At 32.6% G+C, this 26,171-nt stretch overlaps 2 protein-coding genes across 3 annotated transcripts; one reads left to right on the plus strand and one right to left on the minus strand.

Moving 5' to 3' along the window:
- Window positions 1–10: 10 nt before the first annotated feature.
- On the plus strand, window positions 11–4,262 carry LOC105344957 (very-long-chain (3R)-3-hydroxyacyl-CoA dehydratase 2). The gene is made up of 7 exons (XM_011452891.4): window positions 11–107; window positions 999–1,116; window positions 1,453–1,560; window positions 1,906–2,027; window positions 2,866–2,905; window positions 3,810–3,948; window positions 4,083–4,262. The coding sequence occupies exons 1-7, from the start codon at window positions 100–102 to the stop codon at window positions 4,160–4,162; spliced, it is 615 nt and encodes a 204-aa protein (XP_011451193.2). The 5' UTR covers window positions 11–99; the 3' UTR covers window positions 4,163–4,262.
- Window positions 3,956–17,166, minus strand: LOC105344958 (uncharacterized). 2 transcript variants are annotated; one of them, XM_066084318.1, is made up of 10 exons: window positions 16,883–17,166; window positions 14,876–15,043; window positions 14,609–14,742; window positions 13,851–13,980; window positions 12,105–12,218; window positions 11,622–11,813; window positions 11,334–11,444; window positions 6,457–6,561; window positions 5,460–5,550; window positions 3,956–5,334 (listed from the first exon to the last, which is right to left on the minus strand). In XM_066084318.1, exons 1-10 carry the CDS (start codon window positions 16,911–16,913, stop codon window positions 5,001–5,003), a joined length of 1,410 nt encoding a protein of 469 aa, XP_065940390.1. In that variant the 5' UTR covers window positions 16,914–17,166; the 3' UTR covers window positions 3,956–5,000. The 2 variants fall into 2 exon arrangements, with proteins under 2 accessions (XP_065940390.1, XP_065940391.1); XM_066084319.1 differs by lacking the exon at window positions 6,457–6,561.
- Window positions 17,167–26,171: the final 9,005 nt, after the last annotated feature.

The following is a 26,171-nucleotide window of genomic DNA, read 5'->3' on the forward strand; positions in this document are numbered from 1 at the left end:
ACCTCCATGGCGACGCCAGGGAAAAAAGCTCCGACTCAAAGTCCAGAACCTGAAAATGGTCTATCTGTCGCGTATCTTGTTGCTTACAATGTGTTGCAGATGATAGGGTAAGATAAATATGAAATATTTGTTTCATATTTGCAATGTGTAGCATTATTGATTTATTCTGTGCTGAGTGTGCTCCTTTGAGATTTTAGGGGAGGGTTGCTCCCTGGGTAACAGTCAAATCGACACATGTTCATTTAGGCATTTACACATCTATATAGTCAATTCGGTACTGAATGAAATAGAAAAAAACTGTCAAGTATAATTAATTATTTTAAAAAAAAATGCATTTAAGTTTGCATCTATTGTTGGATGAAAGATGACTTGGAACAGACCAGGATTTAAAAGTAGGACTGGTCTTAATCTATAGTCAAGTAATATAACAACTCAGCTATCTGACGATGACAATTGAACCAATTAGACTGTCACATTCCTCCCAGCTATTCTCTTTTGAGAAGTGGACAGGCATAGCCTACATCCATGTCTCTTCGCAAGCCCTCATATTTTAAATTGATTCTGGAAAACGTGTAAATGTGGGAACCAGAGACGGTTTAGGCTTCGACCAATATTTCGACTCCAGTTTCCCTATATTTTCGTAAAGACCCATTATTTCTTCATTTTAAACATTAATGCATGCATATATCAAAAAACAACACTAACCTGCTGTCTGTACTTCTAATTGACAATTCTAGTAGATTAAACTGAACCCAGCTAATGCTTGTTGGGGTCATCTTCTGTGATATGGTTCACTTTTGATATCCAATCTGTGTCTTATGCCCAGGTTGGTTTCAGTGTAATATTTATAAAGCTAAGTACATGTATATACTGAATTAACTTGAGAATGCTATACTGTGCATGTACATGTATCTTCATAAATGTAAAAGTGGGATTAATTCTCTCTGAAAGAGTCTTTGTGTTTTCATTGTCATTCATCTTATTTTATTTATTTCTAGATGGACACTCTTAATGTTTAAATTAGTCTATCACATGGCCTTTGAAAAAACTGTTGCTGGATTGTATGACGAAGTCGCAACTTTCCTGAATATTTTTCAAACGGCAGCAATTTTAGAAGTAAGTCAAGTTATTATACAGAAATTTCATAAATGTGATGTGCATTAAACAGAATTATGCATTCCATTTTTTTTTTAATGTGTGATTTTTATATTTTTTTTATTCACCATTTGTTATTTTTTAACTACAAAGTTTCCATGACAAAATGAAGGTTATTTTAGAGTTCTTTGATTTAATATGCACACTGATTTTGCAAACCACAAATTATTGGTGAGAATTTGTTCAAATATTGAACTGCTGTATCCCTGGTACTTTTTCAACGTACATGTAAGATTGAACATAATATAGACAAAGTGTAAAAAGATTTATTGCTGTACTTCACTGAACCTGTGACAGATTCTTCACTGTGCTCTGGGGTTGGTGCGGTCCAGTGTGGTGCTTACAGCCTTCCAGGTGTTCTCCAGAGTTTTTCTCACCTGGGCAATTACCTACAGTGTTCCATCGGTAAGTCTTATGATTACCTTTATCAATGGCCTATTTTACTTTTTTGTACATTACAGTACGTGTATTAGAGATATCAGTTACTGGTGACTTAGTTATTTGTCATATTTACGGTACTTGGGAAGTCTTCATGTGCTTTTGAAAACTGTCCCTTGCCAAGTCTGTCTATTTCTATCAACTGGATTGATGATTTATTGGGACTGTATTGGGACATTAACTGAAAATATACTTTTGTTTATCAGGCTGCCAAAGTAAAAAGTATTCTTTGCCACAATTTATGTACTATGATGGATAATGTCAATTCGCATGATGAAATCATAAACAAATATTGACTAATTCTATTTACAGTCTCAAAGTTCCTATGGGGTCCTGTTGTTTGTAACTGCTTGGACAATCACGGAAATCATCCGATATTCATTCTACTTTTTTACACTACTTGGAGGTGTCCCATATCTTATTGTATGGTGTCGGTAAGTCTAGAAGTTGTATGCTGATATACATGTATGTACAGGTATTACGGATACATGCAGTTGATTACTCATTCAGAGTTTGCAGGTGTACAGTCTTATCTGTGTAATAGTTAGATCATATCTTATTTGCATATATTTTATTTAATATAATCTAACTTACTTAGAACATAACCCACTTTTTCATTGGCTGATCAAACGTTCTGCACCAATCAGACATTATCTCTCTTTTGTTTATGACTCTCTTAGCTCTCAATCGAAATGTGACTTCGCCTTCAATTTAGAGAAATCCTTAACGATTAAAAACATCACTTAATAAAATATTTAGCAACTGCTGATTGGATGAAAAAGTGGGTTATGTTCTAAGTTTGGGTTCAAGGGGGTTTAAATGAACTAAACTGCTCAAGCAGTTCCTTTATTTTCCAATACAGCTATGGAATGGATTGCCTTTAAATGTATATTTACTCATGAGAAAATGCCCCAAAAAAAATGTTTCTTTGCAATTCTGCTCCTAACCCCACTCGTACAGTACACATGCATACACTCAGGCCAAAATGAAATTTTGTTTGTTTGGAATTGCCTCCTGCCTTATTGAATTATCCCCTGCTGATAAAATTTTATGTGGAGATTTTTATTTGTTTTACCAAAAAAATTCCCTCCCTCCCTACTGGACCTAGAAACCTCTAGGCAGCAATTTCAAACAAACATTTTTTTAAGGTTGGCCTCATGCTTCCATTACCCCCTTTGTGACTATGTTTGTTTTTATGTCTGATTCTTATCAATAAAACTTGAACATGTAAGCTCAATCAGATTCTATTGAAATGTAAATTTTTTATTTCAGGTACACCTTCTTCATTGTCCTGTATCCCATAGGAGTAACAGTAAGTATGAAAAAAGAATAATCCTGAATATATCTATTTTTTTTTTAAATTTTAAATTTTTTATTATGACAATAATACAATAAAAAAAAATAGAAAAATAAATTAACAAAGTCTCATAAATAAGAAACATTTGCATGCACCATTTGGTAAAGTGTTGTTTGGCGTATTTTGAGAAGCCCTAACTTTTACAGTTGATTCTGACACTGGCATCCAAATCTGCATTATTTGACAAGAAAAGAATTGATGATAATCGATCATTATATGTTTTCGTAAGTCATCCTATGTAAAGAGCATAGAGCTTGAACAATTTCAATTGTGAGAATGAATCTTAATATACCGAATAGTGTTTGGGTATTATGAAAAAACTGCTCAGAATGAGGGGAGACAGAACACCATCCTTATTCAAAATGGGTAACTGCAGTACATCTGATCAATTTCTTTATGTCTGAAGGAATCAATTCAGGTATTCCAAAAAAAAATTCTGAAGGAATAAGGAGCAGATTTGGTTGAGGGAGAGGGTTTGAGGTTAGGTTAGTATTGGTTTAAATATGAATTAAAAGTATTCTTAAAAAAATATACACTACAGCCAGATGAGTCTGTAAAAGTCAGCACTTTTCCCCAAAAGCTAACATTATATACATAAGCATATGCGAAAAAAGGAGAACAATGAGAAAATAAAATCAACATAAAAAAAAAAAACATGTTCACACAAGTTGTGTCCAGAAAAATAAAATACAGTCACATATATTGGTCCATGGTGTCTACAGCTTGGTACAACTTTTCTCAAACTAAGAACATTAATCACTTTGTATAGATTATAGCACAAAAATAAACAGAAGTATGAAATAGTCGTCTGATCTTGTGTGTTTTAGAGCATTTGATTGAATTTAACATTTTATTCCAGGGAGAACTTATAACTGTCTATAGCAGTCTAAAAGAAGTCCATGACAAGAAACTGTATTACCTTCAACTGCCAAATGCAGCCAACATTGCATTTAACTACTTCTATTTCCTTGTCTTCTTTATGATCATGTATATTCCAGGTAAGTGGAGAGAGAGAGAGAGAGAGAGAGAGAGAGAGAGAGAGAGAGAGAGAGCTTGAGCTTATTTCTGTAGTATTTTGATATGCAGCTTTTCTTGCAAATCTATTACTATTTCTTTTCGTTTTGCTTAACAGTTTTTCCCCAACTCTACACTCATATGCTGGCACAGAGAAGGAAAGTGTTGGGAAAGATTGATAAACCCAAGACTCAGTGAACATGGTGGGAAATCCAGTGTTTTTAAATAAATGCTTTTATAAAGTGAGGACTGAATGCACCATTGAATAAATGGAAAAGTAAACAACCTGAATAGTCAATTGTCCATTTTTTTCTTTCCAATTAAGGACACACGAGATGTTCCTCAATTTAATATACATGTAATTTTCATTGATATATTTTATTTCTTATTTATTTACAGTTAAACCTGTTAATTCCTAAAAATTCAGGGTATATTACATGTACCAGGCTCTTGTCGGAGCTAAAATGTTTGGAATTTTCTTTAAAATAGCGTGCAAAATTCATTTGAATGCTTATGAATAGAGATATATATTTTCAATTGAACGCTTTATATCTAAATTAAAAAAGTTTTATAAAACATGAAAATATGATAAAAAATTATTATGGAATTTCTCAGTGGAAATCTTCACTTTGTGGAGATAGGAAAAAAATGAAAAAAAAAAATGGAAGAAAGGCTGCCTCTGACTTTAATGATGTTAATTCTGTTAATTTTCCTCTTCTAAAACGAGGGCAACATAAAATCAATTTTATCATACTTTCATTTGAGGAAGGAAACAGGAAAGCAAGAAAAATATGCAACGTAGCCTATTCACAATATTAATATCCCTACATGAATTCACATATGGGATCTCTCATGATTTTGGATGGTATAGGATTTTTTTTATCCATTGAGTTGTGTGTTTTCTCTATCCCCGAGCCTTGGCGAGGTAATGTTTAATTATGCAAGTATGATTCAAATAAGAAAACTTTTAAAGATTTGGTGAAAAGTCAAAAATTGAATAAAAACAGAACATGACATTTCCCACCCAAATACGATACTACGTGCCAGCTGGAATGGTACCGTATTGGTCGTTGTTCAATATACTGTTGTCTACTTTGCCTAGATTATTGTGGGTACTATAATCGTAAGTTTTATCGCAGTCAAAATCTTTGGATGTATTATAGACATCACTACCGATATTGGTGACATCAGCACATGATATGCTTACGTCATACACATTCACATCACCAACATTGTGAGTGTCTTGGTGCTCATGTAGATGATCATAGTCATTTTCAAGATGGGTTTCATCATAGACGGGTTGTTTTGGTTTTTCAATAAGCTGGTGTTCGTTTGGTTCTGGTTTTGGTTGAATATGCCTTGCCCGCTTTCTAAAATGTCAATGAATAAAACTTACGGAGTCCGAGAATTTTTTTTATTTTCATAACAAATTGTTTTAAAATGGATTGTCAGAAAATATGCTGTCTGTTACAAAATTCATATTCTAATTTCTTACCTCTTAATATAAATTATGATCAGCAAAATGACCAACACAGTGACGGTTCCAGCGATTCCACCTATCACAATGTTAGTAATTTGATTGGGCGCTGAAAATGAAACTTTATTATTCGACTTTTGAAAGTCTTTTACATTTTAAAAACATCTAATTTGTAATATATTCGACACATTATATATATACATCTTCGAATAATTGATGATTTTCGTATGAAAGTTAATTTTGCAAAAAGTTCAAATCTCGTGTTCTAGTTATGAGTTTTATAGGAAATACGAAAGAAGAGAGTACATGATAATCTGTTGTAATGAATATACATCCACATAATTGTTCTCACATTTATATCGGCGGTTTGTTTAAATTCGTCACAGACCATGTAACGATGTCTTGTATGGTACCGGTGGTAAACAATGCAATGCAACAAACATTCTTCGCATTGTATTTATTTTACTTTATAACTTTCTGCATGATGGCGGTAGTCCTGAATCCATTCCCTGATTATCTTTTCTTAAGAACAAATATTCTTGGGGAAGTATGTAATTATGAATTCTTTTAATGATTCTTCAAAGCATTAGCGTGGTCAAATAAGGTTCATCGGAGCCTAAGTATAGGGGAACACAACCTTATCCCACCAAAAAATTGGAATAAACATGTTTGAAATTACTATTTTTAATGAAATGTGAAGGAAGAAAAACATCCACTACAGTTTTCCGACATCTTACTTTGGATGTATTCAGATTGCTAAAAGTTTTTTTTTATCAGAAGAGGGTGTGATTTGAGCCTTAGATAAATGAGTTAACTTTGTTTTGCTGTATGCTGAATAATAGTTTGTTGACAATATTCCTCATCATGAAGGTTCCAACAAATTGCGATTTACTAGTAGAGTCATGTATTTGAATTTCCGTGAAAATATTAAACAGTTTGGGTACTCGATAAAGCCGACAATACACCTTGCAAAATGTCGTTACGTGAAATTTGAAATATGTAAATTCTTGCAAACCCTGGATTTCTGACTGTCTTTTGTCTTTCGTTGATTTTTGATGTGGATTTTCATTACATATAACAATTTCTTGCGTTGTTTCGCCTTTCGTTTCCCTAATTGCATCTAAAAAAATAAATTATGTAAATTACGTACATGTAGGTATGTTTATTTTCGTTAGAAATCGTCAAAAAGTGATGGACGCAGAAACTTAGGGACAGGGTATAGTAACAGGCTAATGTTATTCCAGCATTTCATTCATTTAAACAATAAAATTCGTTCTTTGATGATATGAATGTGGCGGCGACGGGATGTAATTTTTTTCTGCAATAATCGCTACCTTCATAACCGGCATTAATCATCAAAGAAAGCATTTTATTGTTTATATTTACATTTTTCTTCCAACAAACTAATGTAAGTAAGTGAATTTAACTGAACTATTGATACTGTACATCAGTGCGTTATAAAAACAATAAACAGCCAAATCGTTGTCTATCGGAATTTGAGTCTGATGTCAACATAACGTGATTATTTCGTGCAGTCCGTGATTTTTCTTAGCTAGGTTGCTAAAGGTTTCGTCCAATCGAAAAACGGGACGTGTAGATTTCAGTCCTGTCAGTATATACAGAGCTATAAATTACAACCAAATTTTGTAACAAAATAATGGGAATCATACTTGGGGGGTGTAAATATATTTCTTTGACCGTGGAATTTGAGTATCTAAGTATCTAATACTAGATTCTCTCACGCTCTTTATGCGTGTTGAAATGGTAACTCGATAACTTTTAATTTGTACTTTTGGGAAATTTAAGAGACGAGCGTATATATAATCATAACTAGAAGTATCTTTGGGGTCAAATGCTGGTACGGGTCTCAAGAGGTGTTACTTATGTCACTATGTTTCATTATTTAAAACCTTGAGTTAATGCCCACCGTCTCTATATAAGTTCTGTCAGCAATTAAGTCACGTGCCACACCTCCTCGTGGTGGCCCTGGTAATGCTTAAGTAGCTAAGTGGCAGTGGCAAAAGGCGAGTATCCGGCGCCTTGAAACAACTGGAACCGGTTTCTATGGGAAGGTCACACTGACAGAAAAACCACTGGCTCTCCGAGTCCAGGGGGGTTAAGTGTAGGGCTAACAACCCTAACTCATAAAGAAGTACATTTGTATTGTTACGGAAACAGTAACGAGGAACAAATCTATACCTGTGAATGAGAGCCTCCTTAGGACCAACACTGGAACAAGTGTGACTGTATGTAGTGATTGGGAAAGCCATTGGGAAACTACGAACATCAATAGGAAGGCCCCCAACACGGCCAAAACCAAGATCAGAATAGGATTCTGGAATGTACGCCACCGGTAAACCAGCACAAAACGAAAAATTAGCACAAATAACAGCAGAGATGAGAAGATACAAACTTCATGTGCTGACAGTTAGTGAAAGTAGATGGACTGATTCAGGTAGAATGCGAACAACAACAGGTGAAACACTATTTTATTCTGGTCGAGAAGATGGACAACGTCATGAAGGGGTTGCAGTTATCCTGAAAAAGGGGATTGAAAAGTCATTGATGGAATGGAAGCCAATCTGTAATAGACTGTTAACAGTACGGCTTAGAGGAAAGCAAGTCAATATGACAATATTCCAATGCTATGCACCCGTTAACGATGCAGATGAAGAGGTCAAGAATGCTTTTTATGAACAACTACAATATGAACTAGACAACACACCAGACCATGATATTAAGATCATCATGGGTGATATGAATGCCAAAGTTGGAGCTGATAATAAACTGTACAACAGGGCAATGGTAGATCATGGTTGTGGAATCATGAATGAAAATGAAGAGAGACTCGCATACTTTTGTACTACCAACAACTATGCCATTAGAGGAACACTATTTCCTCACTGAAACATCAGAACAACTTAACCTGGCACTCTCAAAACATGAAAGACAAAAATCAGACTGATAACATCATGATAAATGGAAAATGGAGACGACATTTAATGGAAGTAAGAGTGAAGAGAGTTGCCGATGTTGTTAGTGATCACCACATGATTACATAAAATATCAAACTAAAACTACGTAGAACAAAGGGAAAAACATGGCAAGAAAAAAATTCGACTTGGACAAATTTAAAGATATCAAGACACGAAATGATTTCATCATCATGCTCAGAAATAAGTTTAACATACTTAGAAATTTGGAACTAGAGAACAACATACAAGTAACATCAATCGACAAAAAGTGTGTGTGTGTGGGGGGGGGGGGGGGGGGGGGGGTCAGCAACATCAACACAGAAACTAGTGGAAAATGTATATAGGTAAAAACAAAGGAGTAAAAACTGGATAACACCTAGCACATGGGAAATGATTGGCTCAAGAAGAGATGCACAAAAGAAAGTAAATGAGGCTAAAGCACTAAAACTTAAAGAGAGACATCAATTCAGAGACATCAAAAAGAATACAGCGAAATACAGAAGGAAGTGAAAAAGACTTTACGCACAGATGAGAGAGCATAGATGTCATAGCAACAAAAGCAGAAGAGGCAGTAAGTAGAGGAGAGCAGGGAAACCTTTACAAAATAACAAAGGCAGTAAGTGACAGGGAGTGACAGGCCAGCTCCAAGGCAGTGAGTGACAGGGAGTGATAGGCTATCTCTAAATCTACCTATTAAGCACAAAAGAGGAAAGCTACTGTCATCAGAGAAACAGATGGAAGAACGATGGACAGAGCATTTTAAGAAATTCCTGAACAGCCCACCTCCAACCCATGAATCTGATATCAGTGATCCAGCAGCTGACCTAAACATCAACATTGAACCACCACAAATTCCAGAGATTGTCTCTGCAATACAATGAATAGAACAATGAAGTCATCATTAAAATACCAAAAAAAGGCAACCTGAATGACTGCAACAATTAGCGAGGAATAATACCTCTTTCCATCCTTAGTAAGATCATGGCCAAAATTCTCATCAGAAGAATATCCAAAGCTGTAGATGTCAAACTAGATAAAGAATAAGCAAGATTCAGACCAAATAGTTATATTAAGAAACACCATAGAACAATTATATTTTAACCTATTGATTTTGAAAAAGCCCTTGACAGCATTCATAAGGACAGTCTCTGGAAAATTGTGCGGTCATATGGCATCCCACAACATCTGATAGATATTATCAAGATCTTTTATGTCAACTTCAGATGCAGAGTTGGAAACACCAGCATCGAGTTTGATGTTAAACTGGAGTCCGTAAGACTGTGTAATGTCATCAACACTTTTTTCATTTTAGCCATTGACTGGATCATGAAGAATACATCATCAGACATCCCGAGAGGCATCAGATTGGGAACATTTACAGCACTAGAAGACCCGGACATAGCCTTATTCTCTCACTCCCACCAACACATTCAAGAGAAGACCAACAAACTCCACAAATACGCAGGAAGCATTGGGCTAAAGATAAACACCAATAAAAATCAGAGGTCATGACCCTAAATGTTAACAACCCAACAGCTGTCAAAGTGGAAGATCACATCCTCCCATGCACCAACACCTTTACGTACTTTGGTATCGAAGTAACAACAGACAGTGGAGCAGAGACTGATATCAGTCAGAGACTATCCAAGGCAAGAGCAGCATTTAATAACCTGCAAACTGATAGCCTAAGGTTACTTAGTCAGTATACCACTAGAACAAAACTAAAACTAAACAAAAGCTGCATTTTACCTATCTTTTGTACGGATCAGAGCTGGAGAATGACAAAGACTGATCTGAGCAAACTGTTAACTTTCCATACAAAGTCTCCGAGACGGATCTTAAGATTATTTTGCCCCAATATCATCTCAAATCAGGACCTTCTCGACAGGTGTCAGCAAGAGGACATGACCACTGTCATCTTCAGAAGACGGTGGTACTGGCTCGGTCATGTATTTAGGAGGGAATCGGACAGTATTATAAAGACAGCTCTATTCTGGACACCAGAGGGAAAACGGAAGAGAAGAAGGCCCAAAGTCACTTGGCGGCGGACAGTGGAAGTCGTATAAAAGAACAAAAAGAGAAGCTGGGGCACAATCCAAAAGCTATCCAATGACAGACACGGATGGAGAATGCTCGTTGCTGCTCTATACGCCAATGGTGTCACGGGCAGTAAGTAAGGGAGTCACAAGTATCTTTGAGATAATGTTCCTCATTCGTCAGAGTGTTATTTAGATTAGCTAGCAAGTAAAAAGCTTGCATTTTGATATTATATTTAGATGAATGTAAAAGAATGGTACATCGTTGACATACAATCATTTATATATAACAGCTACTGCGTTGCAATTTTCCTCGATTTCTGAAGAAATCCGATCGTGCATACACAGGTACAAAACGATTCACAATCTGACCAGTTTCAATCAATTTTTCCTCATGTGAATAAAAAACTGTACATTCACCTTCCTCGAGCTTTTTAATACAGTTACTGCATCAAAATACATCATTGCATGAGCAGTGATTGATTAATGACAACGCACGGACTGATATGAGTCAGACTTCTGCATAGTACTTAACTTAACATTTTTAGTTATGCAACGTATTAAGTTAATGGAATAGCAATATTTACATACTCTCACTCTCTATTTATTTATTGATAAATAAAGAGGAATATATAGAGAGATGTGAAGACAAAAAGTCAATAAAAGTCCTCCTGACATTTTACAGTATTTGTATGTTTATAGTAAATATATTTAACAGTACAAATGAAGATTCTAGTTGGTTCACCTATATCAAGTTTACAACTGGAATGTAGAGAACAATGAAAGAAATGTCAAATTAGGATGCAGAACAATGTACGTTTATTTTAATCAAAATTTTTAAAAAGTTGTCTAAGTTAAAATGTTCACAAAGACACACATACCTTTTTCATGACATTCATAAAAGTTATTTTCCAGGCATGATCCAAACTCAACATTTCCTAATTCTGGGTCATAGTAGCCACACTTGATTGATGTGGTCAGTAATTCTGGATCTAGATATATTTAAGACAAGATATCAATGTGAATAATATTGTATTTTTATCAAGAAAAGGTGTACAATTTTTAATCACACAATGCTATCATCATCAACATCATCATCATCGTCATCATTTATCAACATCATGAACCGCATTTATTATCATTATAAAGGAATTTTGTTTCATTCTTACCAAATTGATAGTTTATGTAACTCCATATACGATGCCCAACCCAAAATCGTGATGAAGGAAAAATGGTATTCGAGGTTTCTGAATTTACATTTCTATTTTTAATTTCGTTTAAAGATGCTAAATGTCCTTCACATTCAATTTTGAAATCGTCCCAAGTCATATTCTTTTTGTGGTTCAGTCGTATGCCGTCCGCTAAATTTGATAAACAGGCAAATTGTTAAGTCCGACAACCAACAACACACGATTTAATGCTTGAAATTGATAAATTGTAACCAATGGTAGTAATGAAAATATACGTAATATCAACACCTTATATAGACGCATATTTAAAAAGGATATCATATGGAACTGACAAGCCTCAAGTAAGGGTGACGGCTTTTATTGTTATGAACTGCTCATTTACATAATTACTGTTATATTGCAATAAAACATCCATATTCAACAGAAAGATATTGGCTTTTTATTTTTCTAATTAATATTTACTATTTGAAAGCCCTGTGCAATATGCTCCTTTTTGTTCACTGCAGTTACTAAATGTTGCTTTTTTCACACTGGGCTGCACGGATCCACATCCTGCGATCTGATTGGCTGTGAAATCTGAGTGGCAATAAACAGAGTACATATAAAGGTTACAACAATGTACAAACTTTTAACTCTGATCTTCCCACCCTTACGATATTCCCCAAATGAAAATGACTATTTTTTACATTGTACATGTTATGTCATGTAATAATATAAAATTATGCATGCACGAGAGACACAATGCTTATCCGTGACAGAATCACCTGATTAGTTTCATAAATGATAATACATATTCTAGCAGGATAAATTCATTATTTCTCAAGGTTTGAGATGTTCAAACTTTACTGGAACTCTTTGTTACTAGTTAATTTTAAACTTGTTACAGCCCCCTCTGCTCTTTTGGGATGCTGAAAATTCCCTTTTTTACACAATTGTCGATGACTTTTGGTGATATTTTATTGTAGTATTTATCTTAATATGTAATTACTCACATTGTAAAACTTTGTACCCCCCCCTTTTAATAGCAGAGACGTCATGGGTACAGCAAACTTTAAAGAGGCCCATTTTATTTATTCTGGCGAAAAGAAGTTTATCTTTCTCCGACATTTATCTCGTATATTTAAAACTGTGGTCACTTTAACATTCATCTAATATATTGTGGCACATGATATTCAGTGTGCACATGTATATTGCGTGATAACATTTATATTGAAATTTATTGTAACCATTACCCGGTACTATTGGTATTAATGCGGTTAGAACAACATTCATATCAAAGAACAGACACATATTGATTTTGAGCCTGAAAAATAAGCACCATTGCACAATTGAAACACTAGCTTTTAGACTCGCTTTGTAACTGAATCCCAAAGCATTTTTCGTTTTTAGCTCACCGAGACATAGTAGGGGGAAGCTTATGCTTAACCCTATGGGTCGGCGTTCGTACCTGGTTAAAGGTTTTGGAGCAGGCCCCAAATCTAACCTATTACTAGTTCTAACTTCACCAAACCTCCATGAATGCTGAATCTGAGCATAAACTTTTAATGCGTGAGCAGGTTAATTATAAGGTTGTTGGAGCAGGTTAAAGTTTTTTAAGCAGGTGCCATTTGATGACTATATCTACATGTAAGTAATAACTGGTCCTATCTACACCAAACTTGCACTGATGGTGCATCGTATAATACTTATGGATTGCTGAATCTTAGCCATCTGTTTTGGATGCTGAAGGAGGTTAAGCTTTTTAAAGCTTCGCATCTTCTATGATCTGATAATTCCTGCCTGCATGGTTAATCGACCTGCTCTGGTCATTTATATCAAGATACTGTTGTGATTAGATAGATAGATAGATAGATAGATAGATAGATAGATAGATAGATAGATAGATAGATAGATAGATAGATAGATAGATTATTAACTGTTATTTTTATATCACACCCTATATTAGCCGAGATCGCTGTATATTAGCCAGAGAGCCGTCTTATATTATATTATTATCTTTGATTGCCTATCTGTACATATTGATATTAAGCTTGATCATGCGTACGAAAACATTAATTATTCCTTTGCATCATGATACTTATGTTGCCCCGCTTAGTGTTATGTTGCCCTTTGTATATTTCTTTTTCATTAATGTTTTACAAAAGTATTAAGATATTAAATATTATTCAAATAAAAGAGAAGGAAGTTTTACGTAGTATTAAAACTTACTGTAAGAAACGTCGATTTCATATACTGCATACGAACTGTTGTCACCTTGGCATTTTACTGCTGTATAAGATGTGTCTCCCTGGGGAATGGTGTCTTCAAGAGATTTGTCGAGACAAGAACAACTATTTCCCTACAATGAAATGTAAGACATACATACACATGATTGTTTTTTAACATCATACAGATTGTGTAGAATTATATTACAAAGGTAAAAAATCGTTTGCACGGTTTGATCTTAATTAATAATAATTGGCATTAATTGTACTTTATTTTGCATTTTAAGCCAATTTATAAAAACTAGTACATGTATGCGATGGAAATTAATATTCAGGGTACCTTTACCACGAAAATAAGCTTGTCTTGTTAACATTCTGAATTTTAAATATTCTTGGCGACAAATAAGATGCAAAATTAATTTTTCAAACAAAAATATATATGTATATAACAAATATATATATAAACACATATGATCTTTGTAAAATTTATTACGTTACATAATTGCATGTAAAACAAAATTAATTTTTCAAACAAAAATATATATGTATATAACAAATATATATATAAACACATATGATTTTTGTAAAATGTATTACGTTACATAATTGCATGTAAAACTAACTTGAAGGATAGTTTTCTGTCAAATACGTGTACACAAAATGTTTTCATACTAAAAATAAGTTTAAATTGAGTCTTTTATTCACATCGTTTAATGGTAAGATAATTTCAATATCTAAATTTTCAAAATTGTGTTAACATACCTTCATAAGTAGAGTCTTTATATTCGCTTCCCTATTAGTTTGATTAAACCAACAGAAATGGTAGCAGTTAGTAATGTTGTTCTTCTCCATCACTGTGCTTGATTTAATTATTTGACTCGTTAAATTGTGACAACCTGTGAAAATCCGATCATAGCCCTACCATTCATTTGAAAACAACCGTTTTTATTGTCATTTCGCGAACAATGAAGTCAAAACATCCATCTCTAGTATATTGCATATATACAGCGATAAAGTGTATTTACCTACCTTTTGTAATAATTGGATAGGTCATTATTTGTACAAAAGGTTGCCAGATTTTGGAACTGTGTTCACCATTACAATTGTCTGCATTAAATATCTTGAGATTGCAAGAATTAATTGCGTTTTCCCAATTGTCTGCACCTCTGTACGTTCTACTTGCAAATAATGGTAGAACTACAAATTGGAAATATGGATCATTATTATACGTTTTAAGCGAAAACATATAAATTTTATTGTTTGCACTGAGGAAGTTTCTGAAGAATAATTCAAAATGAACTCAAAAAGTTATAATAAGAACAATATCTTATTTATATATAGAAGCAAACAGGTTTTACTACAAGATGATTATATATATATATATATATATATATATATATATATATATATATATATATATATATATATATATATATATGTTGGTTGTAATATATAGGAACAGCAATCAAAAGAAAGGGAAAATAATAATGTTTTTTTTTAATTTTTGTTACTCTAACAGCATTCTGTGAGACTGAAAATATTGACGACTCTGTCGTAAGTTATTTTGTAAAACCGAGCTCTGATCCTAATCGATATCAAATTACTACATGTAACACATTTTACATAATTCTATGTTTAAAACCCCTGTGTGTCTCTTTAACTTGCTCCTCTTAGATAATGTCTAAAATTATGATATTCGTAATAACAATTTAATTCAAAGTAGACGCATTTTATTTATTTATTTGGTCCCCTTTCTTCTCGAGAATTCAAGACATGATTTACTTACCAATATACAGTACAAATGGAAAAGAAAAAAAATTAAAGATATTTGTAACCGCTAGACATTCGATATTTGCATATCTCTATAATTAATAATTGAAGAAAATTCATATTCTTATAAGACCAATATTGTGACCCTTTCAAGTCCAGCCCAGTTTTAAAACCTTGAAACATTTTCCAATCCTACATTCAACAAATCTTCAAACGTTTACTTCTCAAAAGTATTTCATTATTTTGAATTGCCGTTGCTTTATTTTTTTTTCAAATTTTTTATTCCTTGGATTTCAACATAAAAAAGCTTGAAAATTTGCTTGAAGCTTGCAATTTATTAATTTATTATTTATTAGTATTAAATCAACAAATCATATCAAATCATATCCTCAGTACAGCTGTATCTATTCGGAAAAATGAAAATACATGTATACATTTACATTTCCCAGTGTCTTTGTTAGTGATAACGATACGATCTACTCTATAATATTTAGTCCAATACATATCATCAATTTTTGTTTTAATATTTAATCATTCAGCTGTTGAAATCATATAAGTAATAAGGAATCAATAATTTAATATTATGAGGTAGTCAAATACTGCCGGGATTGATCAAAATAAGAAAATAATCAATCGACTGCCAACTTCACGCTTGATTAAGTTAATTAGCTAATTAAAATTGTCCGAGTTAATAAAGTTAAAAACGGGGGTTCAAATTTTCATTTATAAATCCACCTGTATCTCAAACGACCGTGTAGTGAGCGACCAGCGCGCTAGTTTCCCTTCGTCATCGAAAGCACGATTTCTGTCTTGCCTAGATGGCCCAGTGGTTAGAGCGGTGGCCGCTCACTGCTAGGAGAATGAGTTCCAGAGGTCGTAAGTTCTAGCCCCGGCATCATTTTTTGTGTTGTTTAAAATTAGAATAATATGTTTAATTTATTTAATTCTCTATCTCTAAAATGAACTGATATGTTGATAACTTAGGTCACAATTTTACACAAAGTTAGAGGGATTTGGAGAACTGAGTAACCACTTCCTCATTCAACTCCCATTTTTATCGTAGCTGTCCATAAATCTTCCTGCATAAAATTGAAACTGAGAACATTTAATCCTTTTCAAAGATCATAAACCATAGAGCTAAACAGAGACATGGAAAATTGTGCATATCACATATACGTAACTAACGAATCTTATCTTAATTAATACAATGCTAACTTGATACGTTTTTTTTTTCAAATACCTCGGACAATGATTTAAAATACATACCCCAACACATATAATAGATGATGAAAAACATAGCTCCCGTCGTTTTTAGTTTTAGTTTAAAACTATCTTTTAGACGTTTGACGTCTCATTTAAAAAGCGGAAATTTATCATCGTCTAAGAACGTATCTGAATGACATACAGAGCTGAGATCTTCCTGCACACACCCACACTACAAACACACTGTGGCACAGTATAACTATTACGAAAACACACATATATACTTTCCCCTCTCTAGCTTTGCTTTCATCTTTTACACGCCTGCTGTTTTCGTTTGATAACGTAATAAACGTCTCATTTTCCAGAACGGAAACTTCTCCTTATCTTAAAAGTATAGTTACATGAATGTATGACATATCTAGACAGGGCAGAGATCTTCCTGCATTCACAAACACACATTGTGACATACATGTAAAGTTAGTATTGAGAACACACACATATTCTCTCTCTCTCTCTCTCTCTCTCTCTCTCTCTCTCTCTCTCTCTCTCTCTTCCAAGTTCATTTCTGATTAGTGTAATTATTTTTAGACTTCAGATCGTCTGTATTTTTAAGAGGCGAACTGTTTTGATATGTGAAATGTTTTTCTTGAAAATCAACAATGACGGTTCTGAGTAACTATTACATGCAAATGATATTTAATCTCCTTAAGATCAGAAAACATATTTTTCATAAGTAGTTAGCTAATTCGATTAGTCGGACGATTGATATAAGTAATCCGAGCAATAGTCAAGTACTCAAATGCAGTTCTAAATCAAGTGGATACTAAAGGCGGTTTGTTACAGATAAACTATATAGAATTCCATGAATGAAATTATATAATTAATACAACCTGACATCATTTAATCAAATTGAATATATATTTAATTCGTATTTCGCGATGTAGGTTTTTAAAGGATTACGTTTACTCAGAATGAAAAAAAATACACTGATGATGATGAAAAACCATTTCTTGTATGTAAACTTTTTAATATTAGTGTACTGCCTAAAATGTTTAAGCGGAAAACTAAATCTGCAAAATTTAGTCCGAATTTCCTCTGTTTGACTAATAGTCTATCTTTGTTTTAGCCTAATTCCATATTAAAGTAAAAATATCAAATGTAATGTCAATAATAATTCATTTCATAAATATTTTTGTGTTTAGAACATGTTTTACTCATGACATTGAACTTTATAACGATCAGAATTTGAGAACTCAAATCCTGAGTAAACAACACCATTAAAAAGAACAGTTCATTTTGTTTTGCTGTTTCAATGATACTGTTTGCGATTGTGTTACATCAAACTGTTTTTGGATCATTCCCCGAAATGAAAACCTTTAATTTTTGTCTGAAATATCTGTACACATAAGTTGATAAGTCCATAAAGGATAAGTTGATCTAAATTTATACTGTTGGCTTTATATCAGCTTGAAAGCATATTATTTTGTAAGGCTGTGTTAATCACGTTTTTCTTCCATAAAGGATAAGTTAATAAAAATTTATACTGTTGGCTTTGTTTCAGCTTAAAAGCTTGTCATGTGTTTTATTCTAATGTTGTTTCTTAATACGTAACAAATACAACGAATATGAAAGAAAGAGATAAAAGAAAACCCAACCTAGAGTAACAAGACAGCAAAGACGACAATCTATACGGTTGTGATTTTGAAATGTTTAGTTAATATTTGTTTTCTACTAGCTCGTTTCAATGCTAGAAATAGCTGACATAACTTTAAATCAAATAAATACCGAACAAACATACAATCTTTAAACAAAAGGATTATCTTTCCTTCAGTTATTTGGGTAAAGTTTTCATATGGTCAAAATTGATATTGATCAGTTCCATGAAAACATATTTTTTCTCCCATAGATTTACGGTAAGATCTTTGTAGCATATCACTGTAATACTAGTAATTTATTTTGCGAGTCCGTTGATCAAAAGAGTTTTCAAGAAAGGCGATGCCTGTGAGTCCAGCCCAAACACATATCTACTTGTGCCCCCTAGAGCTAGATTTTAATTTGAAAACAATAATTTGCAATATGACTTGGCCAAAGAAGAGAAAATGTCCAAAATGTTCTTTGTTGTTATGTTGACATTTTTTCCCGATATGGTTAAAATTAATTCTTTCATTATTGAATATTAAAATCAACTTGAGCACATAGTTTTATAGACAGAGATTTTATTTTTCTTTATTTGGATAAATAGTCTTTTAACTCTATAACAATAAACCGATTTGATCAGAAAAAAAGAAAATCAACAAAAAAAGAAAAATCTTAAACATTGAATGATGTTCTTCCATCATGTAATACACTATTATTTTAAATATAAAAAAAAAATCAGCTAAAAAGATTGCCGTGATTATTTTGTTTTCAACAAAATACTTCAAAATGTTATAACAGGTACATATATGAAAAAGAATTTTATACAGAATGAATTTATTTCATCTTAAACGTGATCAGATATTGTATATTGTTTCATTTTATATGAATCGTTTGTATTCTACATTGTTTGGCTTTAGGCAGTTGACTTGGAGATAAGTTAAATATTTATTATTTTTATACCCGCACTTTCTAAAGAAAGTTCGGGTATATTGTTGTTACTCTGTTCCGTCTGTCTGTCACGTTTTACTTTCTCAAACTGCTCTTACATCTTATGAACCAGCAAACTGAACTCTTGGAGTTCGATTTGGGGTATCATGTTGTTTTGTAAAAAGGTTTCAAAAATTCTCTGTTAGTCCTGGGGGTAAAATAATTGGTAAAATATGACGTTTTTACACAAAAAACCTTCTTCCTGGAACTCCTCCTACATTTATAACAGTAGACAAATCATCTTTTGGAATATGTTTTAGGGTATCCTATAGATGCGCAATAAGGTTTCGGATTTTTCAATTTTGTCCTGGGGGTCATTTAATGGCTGAAAAATGACGTTTTTTGGGTTTTTTTAACAAAAAAACTGGTTTCAAAAACGTCATTTTTTTTTACAGTAGCCAAATGATCTTCTAACATATGATTTGGGGTGTCATATTGAGGTGTGATCAGGTTCCAGAATTTTTTTTTTCATTAAGCGGATCAGTGGACAACAAAAAATGACGGTTTTTTTGCAAAAAAAGTATGGTTCCCAGAACTCCTCTTACAACTTTTGGAGTAGCTACGTCATCTCTTGGGATATAATTGGGGCTATCCTCTAGATGTGCAATAAGGTTTTAAGAATTTAAATTTCATCCAGGGAGTCAAATATTAGCAGAAAATTGGCGTTTATCACTAAAAAAAAACAGAGATCCAAGAGCTCTTCTTCTGATTTAATGGATAGACACATCATATCTTGGGATATGATAGGGACTGTTCTATAGATGTGCAGTGAGGTTTTAAAAATTTAGATTTCATCCAGGGAGTCGAAAAGTAGCAGACAATTGACGTTTATCACTTCAAAAAAACATAGATCCTAGAATTCCTTTTATGATTTAATGGATAGACACATCATATCTTGGGATATGATAGGAACTGTTCCATAGATGTGCATTACGGTTTTGAAAAATTAAATTTAACCCTGAGACCCATTACCTACATACCTTTTAATGCCATTTAAGGATGAAGAATATATATGGTTAAGGGGTGGGGATCTCAACCGTTTTCGAGATATTCGTGCACTTCCTGTTCGAGGGGGGTCACGACCACCCCCGGGGCCCATGACCTACATACCGTTTGATGCCCCTTGACACAAGGAACAAGAATATATATGGTTTCAGGGTGGGGATCTCAACTGTTTTGAAGATATTAAGGGACTTGCTGTTTGAGGGCGTCAGGACCATCCACAGGGCCCATGACCTACATAAAATTTGATGCCCCTTGACATCAGAAACATGAATATCAAACCCTGACTAGTCATCTGAAATTGGAAACATTATATTAGATTAGATTGTACATTTGGTATTGACTTCAAATATTATTCTTGATCATTTAAATCAAAACGTTATGTAGATGGGCATACTTTTGGATAAACCTCGTGTGAGTAACATAAATTTTCTTACTTTGGTAAAACTAATTTAATTTCATTACTACAGTGAAGCATTGCTTGACTGTTATATGATTATTTATTGTGCAATTAATGTATTTGAAAGACGGAAAGCAATTTGATTGAAAATAAAATTTGCTCGATTGAAATGCAGATGTCGGAACAATTATCTAATGATGACGGTTTTAGTATCATTCTTAACATTTGCTATTAACTTTTCGTCTGTTTTAGGAAATAATACTTTGAATATATTAATAACCTTCAGCAGCATTTTTAAGATTTTTTTTATTACTGTGACACCTAGGAAGTACATTCATTTGTCCTTCATTCGTTCGCATATTGTTTTTACTTCTTTATTTCTAATATTTGATTTTCGACATGATCAAATAGTTTCAGTCACAATATGACTGTAAATTCACAATATTAACAGAATGTCACAGAGTCAATTTTCGCATGGACGTTCGGATATCGTTTATGACAAATTCGCAAGAATGCTTTTTGGAGGTATTTATCCTTGCAAAAACTCTACAAATCTTTTATGAAAATCATATGTATATCCCGCGGTTTGTCGAGAGCCATTCAATTCACAAATATTCTACACTCACCTTATGATTGATGTTATCTTACATTCCATAAACGGCAAAAAAGGTATTTGAATAAGAATTTCTTGGGCTTTTATTTACTATCAACCATATTGTCTTAATCAAACTTATTAATACGGAGGTGTGATATTAATAAAATAGGAGGGAAGGTCATTCCCTTGTTTTATCTTTTTATGCCTTTTTTGGTTTGATTTTGACTTTGTTTTGTAAGATTTTCCTCAGACGTCTTTCTTTAAAAGATTCATTATTTTTTTTACTTTTTAATTCTAAAAAAAAACCAGAAAAAAATAAGTTGTGAAAAATTGATTATAAAGAATTACAAAGACAAATATGTCACAATGTTTAATTTTGTTTTCATTCCAAAAAGTACTTTTCTAAAAATCAACAGTACTGGGCCTCACATATATACCCCATGACGTTATTGCTATATGGATAGAGATAGCCCCAAGCCAAGCTTGATTGGAAAATCGCTCCGTACAAAACAAAAGTTCTGGCGGCAACCATGGTGTCTCTCAAAGGCATCGCCCCAAAGGCTTGGTATTTCATAGAATCTCCATCAGCATAAGACCACATTCCGTTCTTGCTTATGCCGCCAAAGTACCAACCATCACCTCTTTCTGCAAGTACGGATTCATAAAGAGTAATTACAAGAGTGATTAAAAAGGAAGACTGATAAAAATTCAGAGAAATTTATAGAAACTATTTGATTTCATTAAAGCAGTGAGTTTTGATATTTTTCTGTGCACTTCTTTGAAACATTGACTTTGCTCTCAAACATAATTCAGGCAATAAGTATAATAAGCTTTAGAAAAAAAGCGGAGATAGTTGAAATTAAATTGAAAATAAGTGTTTAAAAGGTTATCACTACAGTGACATCATAATGTAGAAATGACGCCAAGAAGATTGTCTTATTTGATAAATTAATGTTTTATTGCAAAATATGTGTTTTCCAATGGTTTTTCGACTTGAAAACATCAAGCGCTGGCTAGCTCAATGACCATTTTTAGTATGATATGTACTTTTATATAAACAAAAACATATGTTAAAATTGTACTTGAGCAGACCTTATCTCTATTCTTCCGAATTCAAAATATAAAGAAAAAATTGCAATACTTTTTATTTGTTTGCAAAATTGCGAGAATAAGCTCATTTCGGTGTTGTCATAGAAAAACAATGAATGAGCAATGATGACTAAAATCAATATTAAAGTGATAGTCATCCTCGAAATTATGATTTATGGAGATTTGATTTTCATTTTATATTATTTAAAAATTGATTAAATTTGGGGGCAGATATTTGACCATAACAATATTAGTTACTTTGCAAAAATCAATCATAGTTATTATAATGTATATCTATTTATATTTATCAAAATACTTGTTCGAAGAAAAGGCAGTTTAATATATCAGCACTATTAATCATTTTCAAGGAAGATGCTAGAGAACCAATGACAAAACAAAATCTTTGGTAGTTGAAATTATCATAAGTTGATTTTATATTACCACGTAACTCGCACTTCAGCATTTCTCTTATGATTAGGTCTTCAGCTCTTGATTGTATTTTCAAAAGGTCCCATCCAAGCCCTATGGTTTGACAATTTTTTCTAGCCTGCTCCCATGTAATCCTGGCGTTTCCCGGTGGTACAATCTTGTACTTTTCCCCGAATACATAATCTTCAATTATATCAATAAACAGTGTTAAATGTTCATGTTTAAAACAAGGAAAATAATTGCTTTCTTTAAATGGATGTAAAAAACACTTTCTCTGAAATGAAATCTTAATCAATATGTATTAGTATAATAGTAACTCATACAGGGTACTAAGCATACATGTATTAAGTCATAACATACCAAATGAAATTACTGCCAATTCTAATTCTTAATGGATGTAAAAAACACTTTCTCTGAAATGAAATCTTAATCAATATGTATTAGTATAATAGTAACTCATACAGGGTACTAAGCATACATGTATTAAGTCATAACATACCAAATGAAATTACTGCCACCAAAAGAGCAAATAATCCAAAGAACTTCTGGAAAATGCAAAATTCCAAAATTAATTTAAATAATAATAAAAACATAAAACGTTATTGATTTTATTTTCACTTTTCTTGAATTTGACACCAATTGCAAGATGCGTGAACATGATCTGTTAAGAATGTAACCGTAAACTTGCAGAAAAGGTTTAATTTGAATATATTGTCTAACGACCTTAAATCTTATTTTAATAAAATGTTGAACTTACCATTTCAGAAAAAGAAAATACCTATAGCTGTTTAAAAAGGGTTAATATACACATACAGTTCAACATATATGTTTTCAAGCAATGCAACAGATGAAGCAAATTATGATTCATATTCAATAGACTGTTATTAATCAAATACGTTATTGTTCGTTGACAATGTTTATTTTATCCCAATTAAGATTTAATGCCAAGCATGTATATATATTTTGTATTTAAAAAAAACAGATCATATGCTCAAAAGAAACACCTTCCGAAAAGTATTTACTTTAGTAATAAGGAATCATTTTTTGAGTAGTACATGTATGAGGTGATAATTTTGGTCGGGGCGTGGTCAAATCCAATAAGCCCGAAGAGCTTTATAATATACTTGATCACGCCCCGACCAATTATATTATTTCTGCTTGTATCATTGTTTACATAATCACGTACATTAAATAATCACACAATACACGCACGTAGCATTGTTTTTTAAAGTAGGGGGCGCCTCCTAAAAACCTTGACAAGCCAAAAAAAAAGAAAGAAAAAAAGATTTATAGGGGGGGGAGAGACATGAGTATGCGTTTACCTAATTATAACTTCATTTTCATCAGCTCTACATATATGTATAGTTCTTACATGCACTGCACATAATATTTATTACTTATTTACATAATATACTTCTTAAGGAAAAACTGGACTGTTAATCACAATAGTATGCCGTTAACTATTGCTTGAACATGATCTCAATTTAGATCAAAGTAGTGATTAAATACCACGCAAAAAATGAACGCAAAAAATGATTAAAAATGAAATATTTACAATCCTGCAGGGTATAAAATGAATCATTAAAACATAATTTTGTCCCTGTTATCGCAAATGTTTCCACAACTGGAATTTACTTGATTTAACTGGATTCCGGTATGAACAAAAAATATACAACTTACATTTTTACAAACAGGAATAGAATAAACTGTGTTCAAGATATTCCTAAGTAAAGGTCATTTTTGTGCCATCTGCTTTACGTATATTTTAAAGACATAGACATAAATTGTTTGCTCCACGTTCTTAAAAGTGTTAAGATGTGGGGGAAAAGTGTGAATTTTTAATCAAAACATACTTTATATATATCTTCTTCGTGAAATGGAACATTACATGAAAAAAGTTTTGTATCAATTTATCAATCAATGGACGTTACGTTTAATATTGTTGGTGAGCCATACGCAAACAATTAAGGATATTATCAAATATACATTTTCATTTTAATACTTAATGTGTATTTTTAATATTATAAAGGGTTTATTCCATTAAATTTTATGTCATTACAGTGAAATACGTAGAAGCTTTTAATCGGCTTGAACTCCAGAAAAATTTCAACGTTATGTATTTATTGACCCTTGTCAACCGTAGAAAGCAGAGTTGAGACCTAACCGCTCGTGGCTGGGTTTTGAGAGAGAGGGGGTTGATTGAGTAAATTATAGATGACGCAGATGAGCAAACTATCTATCAATATTTATAATATGACAAATCAAGGTCGATCCTTTAAATCTATGGAAAATTAGGTTCAGAATGGTTTTAACTGACTAAGAAAACTATGAAGAAAGTTTCTTATACGTCACACTTTATACTAACGTGTCTTCTAGCAAAATTAAAGCCTATGTTTAATTTCAGGAAGACTCAGCATATGCTACCGGTACTTGTTATGAAAAGCAGTTTTTTGTTTTTTTAAATTCGTACAATCTTGGGTGTTTGACATTACTTTATTCCAGTATCTACGTGAATTTATAGACAGCGTTGCTCCCGTTGAAAGAACTTTCTAAACACTTCAAAGTTACATTTGGCACACCTTCATATTTTAACATGTATACTTTCGTTTGAAATATTGACTACAATTTAAACATTTTTCCTTTCACAATTTCTGGGTAATAAGTGGAGGAGTCAGGTACTGAATTTGAATCCACTTACAGTTGGGCTTTTACCAAAAGCCTGTACATTCTCATATTGCTGTCACAGATTCAATATTCCAGAGAATGTATTAATGTCATAATGAAAATTTGCGATTTTTCAAATAGACAATGATTTTAATTTTCGTAAAACATTATAAAATATGAATAAATGTTTTGCATGATAATACAGGTATTTGAATTATCCTTATTCTATGTACACTCTTCTGTCAGTCTTACCACATTACATGAAAATGAGAAATTTTAATAAAAATGTAATGAATATGATACCAGATTTAAGACGGCTTGATGGTCATGGCCGTATTTAGACGTAAAAATCTCCCTTAGAAGATGAACTCTTCACAAAAATAAAGGAAAATATCTAAATTTATAAAGCTTTATAAATGATATCTTAAAATTAATTTTAGGTAGATCTGATGGTAAATTATTTGACCTTTCAGCCTCCTTAAAATACATATATCTACAAGCTTGTCCAAGCAGTCTTCTCTATGTACATAGTAAAAAATTATCCAATA

This window comes from Magallana gigas, chromosome 5, assembly GCF_963853765.1.
Source record: "Magallana gigas chromosome 5, xbMagGiga1.1, whole genome shotgun sequence".
NCBI classification, from domain to species: domain Eukaryota; kingdom Metazoa; phylum Mollusca; class Bivalvia; order Ostreida; family Ostreidae; genus Magallana; species Magallana gigas.

Coding starts and splice junctions, on each gene's coding strand:
- LOC105344957 (XM_011452891.4), top strand. Junction 1,117..1,452: donor AAACGGCAGCAATTTTAGAA/GTAAGTCAAGTT, acceptor AACCTGTGACAG/ATTCTTCACTGTGCTCTGGG. Junction 2,906..3,809: donor TGTATCCCATAGGAGTAACA/GTAAGTATGAAA, acceptor ATTTTATTCCAG/GGAGAACTTATAACTGTCTA.
- LOC105344958 (XM_066084318.1), bottom strand. CDS start 16,913: ATGTTTTTCATCATCTATTATATGTGTTGGG. Junction 15,044..16,882: donor CATCTATTATATGTGTTGGG/GTATGTATTTTA, acceptor TCCAATTTGTAG/TTCTACCATTATTTGCAAGT. Junction 13,981..14,608: donor TAAAGACTCTACTTATGAAG/GTATGTTAACAC, acceptor ATTTCATTGTAG/GGAAATAGTTGTTCTTGTCT.